Source organism: Phacochoerus africanus, chromosome 5 (genome assembly GCF_016906955.1).
Source record: "Phacochoerus africanus isolate WHEZ1 chromosome 5, ROS_Pafr_v1, whole genome shotgun sequence".
NCBI lineage: Eukaryota > Metazoa > Chordata > Mammalia > Artiodactyla > Suidae > Phacochoerus > Phacochoerus africanus.
The window spans coordinates 101,662,188-101,674,621 of NC_062548.1; the positions used below are offsets into that span (position 1 = coordinate 101,662,188).

General features: G+C 47.1%; 1 protein-coding gene across 3 annotated transcripts in view; it reads left to right on the plus strand.

The window, feature by feature from the left end:
- THADA (THADA armadillo repeat containing) overlaps positions 1 to 12,434 on the plus strand; it is a 323,933-nt gene that overhangs the window by 259,185 nt on the left and 52,314 nt on the right. For all 3 annotated transcript variants that reach the window (XM_047782177.1, XM_047782178.1, XM_047782179.1), the window contains exons 32-34: positions 9,207 to 9,586; positions 10,730 to 10,848; positions 11,232 to 11,304. In XM_047782177.1, coding sequence (XP_047638133.1) covers positions 9,207 to 9,586; positions 10,730 to 10,848; positions 11,232 to 11,304 — 572 coding nt within the window. The remainder of the gene's footprint in view (positions 1 to 9,206; positions 9,587 to 10,729; positions 10,849 to 11,231; positions 11,305 to 12,434) is intronic.

Consider the following 12,434-nt stretch of genomic DNA (forward strand, 5'->3'; position numbering starts at 1 on the left):
TTCCTGACTTCCTCCCTGTGTTGGGCAGAGGCAAGGATGGGATGGTGGGTGGAGGCAAGAAGTGAAAACTGCTGGTCCCACCCAGGGCCTGGTGAGCTCATTTTTAGCCTACCCAAATCCCTTCAGAACTCTTCGGACTCCATCTCCCAAGCCACAGGGACTCTTGTTATTTTTTGGGTTGACCAAGTAGTCTTCAAATAGTATTTTCAGAAGCTCATCCTCCTTCCTCAAGAGCAGATAAGGCGTTTGGTGCCTAAAAAAGTACTTGGAGACTCTGCTGGGGCAGGGGAAGGAGGGAGTGTTTTCAGAGGGATGTGTGTGTCAGGGGCCATGCCCGTACGCAGGGCAGGAAGAGGTTCAGAGACCCAGAAAGTAGGCAAGAAGTAAACAGCCGGCACCCATTCAGGGTGCTTCTCGAGACGGAGCGAGTCTCCAAACGCTTCCGCCAGGTCCTTCTCCTTGTCTGTAACTGGAAGGGCCCTTCAGGTCAGGATTACTGTTCACCAGGAGGAGCAGAGGATTAAGTAGAAGAATTGGAATTTCCCTTCGATAAGAAGCCAAGATGTATTAAATCACTCGATTTGTGGTGGTGTTGTTGTTGTAGTTCCTATGGTTTCCTCTCCTCTCCAAACATAATTGTGTTTTTTTTTTTATACTGAGAAATTGCATAACAGACCATTAACAGTCACAGAGTGTACAAACTAGCATCTCTGATTATTTTTAGAACCAGTTTATCAACTGGTCCAGATAAGAACATTTGTTGGGTCTGATTACCAGATCTCTCTGACCAGAGCTCCAGTTCTTTGAAATAGAAAAAGCTGACCGTCTCACTGTGCCTTAAAAGTAAAATCCACTTCGTATTCTCTCACTTTTTTTAAGGAGAGTAAAGGGGTGGGGGTGGGGGGGCTTCTACAGCCGTTTCCTGATCGAGCGGGATCGGAGAATTCCAAGTCATTACCATATATGAGAGAGAAATTCATTCATTCATTCATTTGTCCGAAACTTCTACAGACGTTTCCTGATCTAGCAGGATCAGAGAATTCTGAGTCATTACCATATACAAGAGAGAAATTCATTCATTTGTTCACTCAATCATTCAAGGAGACAGCACAGGAAAGGCAGAATCAAGAACCTGCCTCTGAGGCTCAATGGCAAGCGACCACCAGAGTGGCACGGTCCATATCCTGGCCATTTATACAGCATCCCCAATAAGTGGCAGTGAAACTATTTTTTTCTGTTTGATTGGCCTCTTTCTAAGTAGAACAAGTTTGCCGTGATTACTGGGGTTTTAGCTTCTCCCATAACCGTCTCTTCGGGGGCCAAGAAAACACTGTCCCTCGGGGCCTGTACACGAACTCCCTCTGGCCCCATTAATTTTGGCCAGTTCAGCACAAAGCAATGAGGCTATCTTGGTTTGTGACATAACCAGCGAAGGCTAGGAACTGTATACTATTCAGGAGCCTCTTGGTTGAGCCCTAGATGAAGGGGTTGACATGATGAGGAGCCCTGATACACAAAAACAAACACCGTTCAGCACTAGAATTAGACACGTTCAGCACAGCAAGCTGTTTACACTCCAAGAAGCACGGATGATCTCAGGTGGTCTGAGAAGTGTGGTCCCTGCATCAGCACATCAGCATCGCCCCAGAATTGGCTAGAGATGTGGTTGGGGGGCCCTGCCCTAGACATCCTGAGCCAGGAGCTCTGGAGGTGAGTGCACCAGCCTTTGAGAACCACTGGTCTGAGGTAACCACACAGCCACCCTCTGGGGATATGCTCAGTGCTTGGAATGTCAGATGAAACTGCCCTTGCTCTTTTAATTGTTATTTTTCAATCCCTTTCTCTCTGTTTGCTGAGTAGAGTTAAATTCACCTAAATGCTCTTGTGGTGAAACGCCACTGTATCCATAATTATGTGGTAATGATATCATCCACATTGTTTTCCAGAGTGCCCTTATTAAGGCTATTTAGATTAATATGCATCTTTTCAGATTATGTTGACTTTTTGAAAATCAAACTGGTATGAATAGCTGTGAAAATCAAAGATAACTGACCCACGGGCCTGCCCTTTGGGGCTGTGCTCCTCCTCTAGGGAGGAGGCAGACTTCCCTAAACAATAAAACAGGACCTCAGACCTTGCTTGCTCAAGGTAGTGCTGCTTTTAAATCCTCCCTCAGCCACCGGAGTCGATGTTAGCGCCCTCCCTTGGTTGCTTGGGGAATGGCAGCTTTGAAATCCAGTTGATTAAGCAATCACAGTTCAGGTCATAGACATAACACTGAAATCTGCAGCTCGCCAGAGAACCGAGAACCGAAACTGCTAAAATAACACATCTGAGATTCCCAGAGGGAATTGTGTGAATGGGCCACTGTGCTTCTTCACACAGACACTCCACTTGCTGTCCTGCAGGACTCGGCAAAGTCCCTCCATCCCTCTCTAGGAAATCTCTGTTCAGGCACCTCATGCTCTCCAAACAGATCAACCTCAGGAAACTTCCTTCAACTTCTCCAAAGCGGCAGTTTCCTAATGCTGCTCCCTGGTGATATGTTCGCAATAAAACGACAGTAAAATGACACTATAGCATTTTTTTTTTTCTTAGAAAGAATTGTCCTTTATGGAGCTCCCTTCTGGCACAGTGGGTTTTGGATCTGGCACTGTCGCTACCATGCTCTGGCATGGGTTCGATCCCTGGCCCGAGAACTTCCACATGCCAAGGGTGCAGCCAAAAGAAAAATAAATATATAATTGTCCTTTTTAATTGTCCTTTTTAATTGTAATTGATCTTTTTCATATGTGACTATGAAATTACTACTTTTTTGGTGTTCACATAGCCTTTCTTTCATGAAATGATAATAGATGGTAGATTTCTAACATCCTCTCTTTACAAAATAAAATGTTAGCAACTTATACCAGCCTGTCATTGTTTTGATATTTGATTAGTCCTTGAATTCCAAACTTGGGAATTATTTCTCTTTTGAACCAGGACATGGCATGGCAGGAGGTATTGTCCTTCCAAGTGGATCCAGCCTTTAAGCCATTTCTTTAAAGGCTATTCTTGCTCTGGAGAAGAAAAAAAAAAAAGTTAATTTCAAAAGTGAACTCTGATTGGATGTTTGGAATCAGTCACACATATTTGGGTAACTAAAATGACTATACCGTTGGGAAAATCCAAAGATATTCCTAACAGGGAAGGATGGGGAAAAAAACTCCAACTAAGAAGAGTTTACAAAAATCATCTAATTTAATGAAAACCAAGCTGGAGCCATCAGAAAGGGAGGGACTTGATTCTTTCATTGGAACACTTGGCTTTCCAAGAAACGTAGAAAGGAAGCCACCCAAAGCCATCAAAACTGAAAATGCAAGTAGAAAAGTTGGCTTCTAGGGAAGGGGGTTGCCAGACCTCAGGCTGCAGAGCTAACTGCCATCAGTTTGTTGTGTCCTGAGGACAGCAGGCCGTCACAGAAATGGGAACAAGTACTCCGTGTTGATCTAGACTCTGGTAGGGCAGGATGCCAGATGGTGCTTCACCAGGAAGAAATCCTTATTGTGAGAACCATTCGGTGAGCTCGGCCAGCCATGGGGTGCAGAGTCCCACAGTAGCTGTGACCCCAGCTGCACAGAGGAATCACCTGGGTCATTTTGAAACCAGCCTTGCCCCCAGAGATGCGGTCAAGTGTCCCCCAACCTAGATGGGTTTTTTTTTAAAGCCCTCCAGATAAACTTAATATACCTCGTGGGCTGAGAAACCGCTGTGCTGGAGAGGAAAGCAGTGTGTCCTTTTCAGTCATTGCTGCTGTGTGTATTCAAGGATTGGGTATGTCTCTCTCACCTCCATCTGCCGTTCCACCCGGAGATCCCCTCACCCTGGCCCTGGGGGAGAGGGTGTTCTGTGGTCTCCCCCTGCATGAGCGCTTCAGGAGAGCAGAGCCTGATCTTTTTAATTCACTGCTACATCCTAGACCTCAAAGAGACATAGGTGGGTTTTTTGCATAGTGAGCCAGCCTCTGCCTGCGAGGGGCCTTTATGGAGCGGGTTCATTCTTTTGAATTCTTGGGGATTTCCCCGCCCTTGGTGTGTTTATTTGTAAGAGAAAGGGGGGGGGGGGCGGTGAATTTTCTAGTTTTTCACGAGGTGAAGTACGGGGCTAGAATCAGCTGGGCTCTTTGGAACTGCAGCCCTTACCCATCCACCCAGAACCCCACGCAGCCCTATGATAGTTGTAGCTGAGGCGTGTGGTTCTCAGCCGGGGCACGTAACAGAATTACCTGTTGGCTTCTGAAGGCTCCAGATGTCTGCGCCCAACTCAAAACCGACAGAAGAGAATCTGCAAGAGTGGCGTTCGGGCCTGTGTGGCTTTAACAACCTCCAGTGAGGAGCCATCACCTGAGGGCAGCGGTTTTCAAAGTACCTGGCCCTGCAGCAGCAGCAGCAGCAGCATCACCTAGGCGCTGGTTGTAAATGCAGATTCTGGAGTTCCCCTCGTGGCTCAGTGGTTAGCAAATCCGACTAGGAACCATGAGGTTGCGGGTTCGATCCCTGCCCTTGCTCGGTGGGTCAAGGTTCCGGCGTTGCCGTGAGCTGTGGTGTAGGTTGCAGACGCAGCTCGGATTCTGCGTTGCTGTGGCTCTGGCATAGGCCGATGGCTACAGCTCCGATTCGACCCCTAGCCCAGGAACCTCCATATGCCGCAGGAGCGGCCCAAGAAATGGCAAAAAAAAAAAAAAAAAAAAAAGAAAGAAATGCAGATTCTCGGCTGCCCCAGCTCTCCTGCAGCAGAAACTTTGGGGGTGAGGCCAGGCAGCAGGCCGGTGCTTTTACAAGCTCTCCAAGTGGTCCTGATGCTCACTCAAGTTTGAGAAACTGCTTTAGGACACCTCATTGGGTCTTGCTGCACAACAAACAACATTATTTCCAAAGTAGGTGTTTGGAGAAGGTGCCTACGTGAATGTGATCTGATAGTTTCCTAGCTTGTGGCTCTGACCTGATGGCCCCTGCTGCTCCTCTGTTGAGGCACAGGTCTCTCCTTATTTTCTCTCTCCCACTCCTTGGAGCTTTTGCCTTCCTCTCCTGGTCAGGCACCTCTGGGCAGCCTCGGTGCCCATCTTACATTTTGTTCCCTCCCGAAAGCCCTTTTTAAAAACTTCTTCCAGGAGTTCCCGTCGTGGTGCAGCGGAAATGAATCTGATTAGTAACCATGAGGTTGGGGGTTCAATCCCTGGCCTTGCTCAGTGGGTTAAGGATCCGGCGTTGCCGTGAGCTATGGTGTAGGCGGCTAGGGGTTGAGTTGGGTGTAGCTCCAATTCAACCCCTAGCCTGGAAACTTCCATCTGCCGTGGGTGTGGCCCTAAAAGGCAAAACAAAACAAAAGCAAAACTTCTTCCAATGGAAAATAAGTGCACATTGCATTCGTTTTGGTCATTCTTACGGCTTTTGTATTCCCTTTACTTACTGTTTTCTGTGTGACCTTGGGCAAGTAACTTAACCTCTCTTGCCTCATCTGTAAAAATAACAGGCAATTTTTAAAAAGAAGAATAAATTTTAAAGAATAAATTTTAAAAAAACAATAATAGCAGTGCCTACTTCATTAAATTTAGTCTAAGTATTTGTTGAAGTACTTAGACTAAAATTCAGCAACTGTCAATTCTAAAAGTAATTATCATTCATAGCATGAAATAACAGGTAGATCATATGGCACATAAATCCTTAGCAATTGTCATTTCTCGCTAATGATTTTGGGGCACTAAGCATATTGCAATTTTAGTAGTTGTCTTTCTCCTCCCATCAGTTTTTTTTTTTTTTTGGAGGGGGAGGGTGACAAATTTTTTTAATGATTTTTATTTTTTCCGTTATAACTGGTTTACAGTGTTCTGTCAATTTCTACTGTACGGCAAAGTGACCCAGTCACACATATGTATACATTCTTTTTCTCACTTCATCCTCCGTCATATTCCATCATCAGTGACTAACTAGATATAGTTCCCTGTGCTGTACAGCAGGATCTCATTGCATCAGTTTCAAAGCTCTTCATATCTCTGTGTCTCCCAGAGTACCTACTCTATGCTCAATGTGTGCTTACAGAGTTACACTGAACTCCCGAGGCAGTGTAGGCCAGGAAGTCCCAAAGGAGCCTTTCCTGAGCAGGAACCCCGTGTCCTCTGTCTTTGGGTGTTGTGCCTTCAGTCCCAGGCCTCCCGATGATGTCATCCTTTCTCAAGGTCTTAAAGGAAGCAAGTGGGTCTGGATGTCCAGCTCTTGAGGGTAGCGGATTATACGCTCTTCCTGGAATACCTCTCTTTCAGAGAACAGGCTCATCTGAAAATTATCCAGAATTAGACAGTTCTTCCTATATTTAATTAGGTTTTAAAGAGCAGATCTCTGAGCCATGTTTCTGGCTCCTTACCAAACCAACGAAATTCCTTTTTATTTATTTATTTTCTTTTTTCTTTTTTCTTATATAATGATTTTTATTTTCTTTTCATTATAGCTGAAATTCCTTTTTAATGCAGTGTTGTCCTCGGGCAACAGTGGGTGGGAAGACTAGGAAAGTGGCACCTGGAAACCTCGGGAGTGTGGTCTTCTCATTTCTAAATTTGAATTAAGTTTTTAGGCATTGAAAATAGAGATGATGGAGTTCCTGTCATGGATCAGCGGGTTAAGGACCCAACACTGTCTCCATGAGGATGCGGGTTTGGTCCCTGGCCTCACTCAATGGGTCAAGGATCCAGCATTGCTGCAAGCTGTGGCGTAGGTCACAGATGCAGCTCAGATCCGGTGTTGCCATGGCAGTGGCATGGCTGGCAGCTGCAGCTTCGATTCAACCCTGCCTGGGAACTTCCGTATGCCGCAGGTGCAGCCATAAAAACAGAAAAGGAGGGAGGGAGGAAGGAAGAAAATAGAGATGATGACACAAAGGTTGAGGATCCTGACCACCTGGGGTTTCCCTGCTGCTTTGCAAAGATGGCTGCCCTCCTGTTTGAACATGGACTTCAGCAGAGTCTGGGTTAAGAGCGGATGTCTACAGCCGCAGTTAGCAGGTGTGGGGGGCGGGGGGTGGCCTCCACCAGTCACAGTCATGTAGAAACCTGGGCCCTGTTTTGCCTCTTGGGGCAGACTTCTTTTTGAAACAATTTGGTATGTAACAGGAATAGTCTGTGTTTTTATTTTTTATTAATAACTCCTGGACTATAGCAAACCTATGCAGTTTTTCAATTTCAATTCAGTTTTTCCCAACTATTACCTTAATCTTTTACATTTCTATTATGTTTGATAGTTTTCTAGGCATCAGTAGTGTTCATTGAGTTATGAGGTATATCAGCAAGGCCTGTGGAGTTCCCGTCGTGGCTCAGTGGTTAAGGAGTCCGACTAGGAACCATGAGGTTGCGGGTTCAATCCCTGGCCTCACTCAGTGGGTTAAGGATCTGGCGTTGCCCTGAGCTGTGGTGTAGGTTGCAGACGCGGCTCGGATCCTGCGTTGCTGTGGTTCTGGTGTAGGCCGGTGGCTACAGCTCTAATTAGCCCCCTAGCCTGGGAACCTCCATATGCTGTGGGTGTGGCCCTAGAAAAGACAAAAAAAAAAAAAAAAGAATCTGGGTTCCAGGAGGTACCCAGGACTCCTCCCATAGTCAGTCCCCCAGTGCTGCCAATTTTATTCCTTCAGTGTTTCTCAAACACATCTTCTATCTCTTCCTAATTTAGGCCCTCTTCATTTCTCTCCTACACTACTGCAGTATTCATTTTAATACTCCTGCAGTAGTGTAGAGGAGAAACAAGAGGCCTCCCTGCCTCCAATATTGCCCTCTCCGCAATAAGAATACTTCCTCGAGCATGTTCACCTGATGTTGTTGCTTAAAATCACCACTCTGTGGCATCCCCTTGCCTGCAGAAGCGTGTCCAAGCTCCTCTTCGTGGCCCAGGAAGTTCATGTCCCAGCCACAATGCTTCTCTAGCCTTGCTCCTCCTGTTCCCCACCCCAAATTCTGTGCTGAGATCAGCCTGCCTCTAGTTCCCCACATGGTCCATTCGGTTCTATGCCCTTAAACCTGTGCTCTGCCTTTGGTGGTTCCAGCAGCATCTCCTCTCTCTTCATGCTTGAGACTCAGATGATCACTTTCATCACTGTACTGGAATCACCTAGTCATTCATTTCTCTTTCTCGGACTAGATTATAAACTCCCTAAAGACAACGTTCTTATTTCACTTATCACCCAGCACACAGCAAGCGGGCAACAAGTATTTTTGACCAGAACTGAGCATACAAAAGATCTCAGCAATCAAAAAGGCAGATCATGAAACTTAACAGAGTGGCAAAATTTAACAGGGCTCTGCTTAACGAGTCTTGATCTAAGTCCTGAGTACAAAGTGGGAGGTGGATGACTCGCCATCATCAGTAGACCATGTAAAAAAAGAAAGGCCTGTGGTTTTCAGTTGACCTGATGCTCCGCGTGAGTCAACAGTGTGATGCAACCCCAGGAACCTCATGTCAGAACAGAGAAAGTAACAGCCGTGCTGGTCAGACCACGAGGCAGAGTCGTGTGCCCTCTGGGGGGCCAGCCCTGAAGCGGGTGAGCCCTGTCGGTCGGAAGGCAGCTTAGAATAGTGAGAGAGGGTGCATCCATTGTCTGGGGAATAGTTAAGGGAAGTAGGGTATTTTGTCTCAAGAAGACAAAGGGGGTATAATAACTGTACTCAGATGCCCTAAGGGCTCCTGGGGAAGCTCAAAAGGCCAAATGGGGCCACTGAGTGGAAACTCCAAAAAGAACCTTGTGAAATGAGATCTACTAACAGTGGGACAGTCATTCTCGTGAGCTCCAAGTCACTGTAGGATTTCACCCAGAGCCTCGGGGCGGTCTCAGCCCCTGAGGATGCTTGAACTAAGTGTCCTTTTATCCTGCTCAGCCGTGAGGGATTGGTGATCCAAGAGGTGGCTTGAATATTAGGAAGGAGTGCCAGGAGCACATCTTCTAATAGGAATGCCCGTTGTCACCCCAGGAGGAACTTATGAACTAACTGAATAGGAAGTGCTTCTGGGCCAGAGGTCTGAATCTCGGTGGGCTGGTCACTTATTATATGGTTCGTGTGAAATCCACTCTGCAAGGATGTCGGGTAGTCCCATCCGATGTATCCAGAGCCTTGCGCCTTCTCCTGTGCCCTTGTGTGAAACGTGGAATAAAGCGAGTACCTCTTTTCCTTTGTTTTTTTTGCCTTTTAGTTCTGGAGCATGTGGGCCTCTGGGAGGAAGTCAGAAGGATCGTCTCAGAATCAGAGCTGATAACGGGATTCCGCTATACCTTCACGGTGCCCGGCCTGCCCCAGTACCTCCAGAGCCTCACCAAGCTGGCCATCGCTGCGGTGTGGGCGGTAGCGGCCCAGGCTGGAGAGCAGACAAGGGACCTTCCCATCTCCTTCTCTCAGCTGGTAGAGTCTTCCTTCCCTGAAGTGCGCCTGCTGACCCTGGAAGCCCTGTTGGAAAGGTTCTCAGCAGCAACCTCTGGACTAGGACAGAAGGGACTGTCACCCTTGCTGTGGAATCTGGGAGGCACATTCTTGACATTGGCCGTGAAGGAAAATCACCCAGAATGCCTCTGCAAGGTGAGGCCTCTGGTGGACTGGCCACCCCTTTCCACTCCCCACGCTCCAGCGAGCCCTGCAGTGATAAGGTCATGAGGCAGGATTGGGTTTGGCATCTGCAGGAGCAAAGAGGGAGGAGAGTCAGCGTCCAGAGGGCAGGGACTCTCTTCATAGGGAGCTTGGCATGGCTTCATGCATGAAAGGACACTAAGAAAAGTGTTTGATGGTAATGGTGTGGATGACAGAGATTGACCAAAGGCAAAGATTGGGAGAGTAAGCCACTCGATGCTCAAGGAGACAGAGCATTGAAAACTGGTGGGAGAATGCGCCAGATGGTAGTTTTTGCCAGTGTGGCTCTTTGGGGCAGATGCCCACATGGAAAGCATGATCAAAAGGAAAGGAGGGCACTGATCTAGGAATCTGGGCTTTTAGAGTCCGATCCCAGTATGCCATTGCCCTCCCCACGTCCACCCCTCCCCGCCCCATTTTATCTCCTAAAGGTATTAAGGGGGAAAAAGAAGTCAATGGGAGGAGTTCCCATTGTGGCCCAGTGGAAACATATCCAACTAGGAACCATGAGGTTGCAGGTTCGATCCGTAGCCTCGCTCAGTGGATTGAGGATCCGGCGTTGCCGTGAGCTGTGGTGTAGGTTGCAGATTCGGCTCAGATCCTGCATTGCTGTGGCTGTGGCGTAGGCCAGTGGCTACAGCCCCAATTAGACCCCTAGCTTGGGAACCTCCATGTGCCGAGGGAGCGGCCTAAAAAGACAAAAAAAGTCAGTGGAGAGCTTTTCTTTCTCTCTCTTTTTTTTTCTTTTTAGGGCCACACTCGCAGCATGTGGAGGTTCCCAGGCTAGGGGTCCATTTGGAGCTGTAGCCACCGGCCAACACCACAGCCACAGCAACTCAGGATCCAAGCTGAGTCTGTGACCTATGCCACAGCCACAGCAACGCAGGATCCTCAACCCACTGAGTGAGGCCGGGGATCAAATCCTCAACCTCATGGTACCTAGTCAGATTTGTTTCTGCTGTGCCACGACGGGAACTCCAGTGGGAACTTTTTCAAAGATAGACTCCCGTATCCATGCAAATGATTATTATTTAGGTTCTGGGGACCTTTTTCTGAGGTGTTTGTGTTTGTTTTCCATGGATCTGGCTCACGCAGATACTGAGAATCCTCCACTGCATGGACCCCAGTGAGTGGCTTCCTCAGACAGAGCGCTGCATCCATCTAACCCCAAAGGAATTCCTGATCTGGACGCTGGATATTGCTTCCAATGAAAGGTTTGCCCTCAGTGCTGCCTGTGTAAACTTGGTACAACACGTGGTCCCATCAGTCATTTATGTAATGAACTTGAACACAGTCCTGGCCTAAGGACTCCAATCCTGTCTCTCTGTAAGTCTCAGCCTGTTCTCTAAGCCCAAGCAATAGAATGAGGTCAGAGTTTCCCATTGATTACCAAAAGGTAATTGCTGTGAAGGTTTGTGTACAGCATGAGGTAGAGGATTCCAGTAGTCGCAGCCACGCAGATTACAAACTGTCTGCAAAAACCATCTGTGTATAAAATATGTTTGATTTTACTTATTGATGTATAATTCGCTTATAATAGTGTATCCGTTTCAAGATGATTTTATGTTCTGTGTGTTTTTTTGGCTCACTTTTCTAGGTCAGAAATTCAAAGTGAAGCTCTGAGACTTGCCTCCAAAGTGATTGCCCATCACATGCAGAGGCGTGAGGAGGTGAGGCTGATTCCCTCTGTTCTGGGGCCTAGGTTTCTGTGCTCTGATTTCCCTGGAAGGTGTCAGTAAAATCAAACCATCCTACAGGCAGTATAGAATCCCCGTGGCACATGCATGTAGCTTCAACAAAAATATTTGCTCACGTTGACTTTCACTTTGGTTATAACTTGTGGAGAATTTTCGGAGCATCATCTTTGACATTTCTCTTGTTCTGGGCACATTTGATTTGAGTCCATGAGGGTAACACAGCCTCTCCCTCCCCCCCAACATATACACACACCTATGCCCAAACTCCTGTTTTTTCCCTTTTTTTTTTTTTTGGTTTTTTGGTCTTTTTTTAGGGCCACACCTACAGCATATGGAGGTTCCCAGGCTAGGGGTTGAATTGGAGCTGTAGCTGCCAGCCTACACCACAGCCACAGCCTTGCAGGATCCAAGTCGCCTCTGCGACCTACACTGTAGCTCACAACAACACCGGATCTTTAACCCACTGAATGAGGCCAGGGATCAAACCTGCATCCTCCTGGATAATAGTAACGTCCTCAGATTCATTACTGCTGAGCCACAATGGCTATTTCCTATTTTTAGCTAGACTCTTTATTTGAAGAGGGAATGAGCAAATCAATTCCAAGGACTGCAAGTTGCTGGGATTGCATTCTAGTCAACTAAGCATGAAAATATATCACTAAGGGTTAAATATTCCCCCAAACGTGACCCACCTGGCTCAGCGTGGAGGCCCAGATGTGCCCCACCTGTCTTACATGTCTTTGGGATGAGATGGAACTAAAGTAATCAAAACAGCTTCCTGGGGGAGAAAGGGGAACCCTCCTACACTGTTGGTGGGAATGTAAATCGGTGCAGCCACTATGGAAAACAGTATGGAGGGTCCTTTAAAAAACTGAAAATAGAGCTACCGCATGATCAGCAAGCCCACTGCTGGGCGTATATCCAGAAACGTTGAAAACTCTAATCTGAAAAGATCCATGCACCTCAGGGTTCACAGCAGCACTGTTTATAATAGCCAAGACACGGAAACAACCTCAATGCCCATCCACAGATGATTGGCTTAAGAAAATGAAATGTTCCTCAGCCATAAAAAAAGAACAAAATATTGCCATTTGCAGCAATTA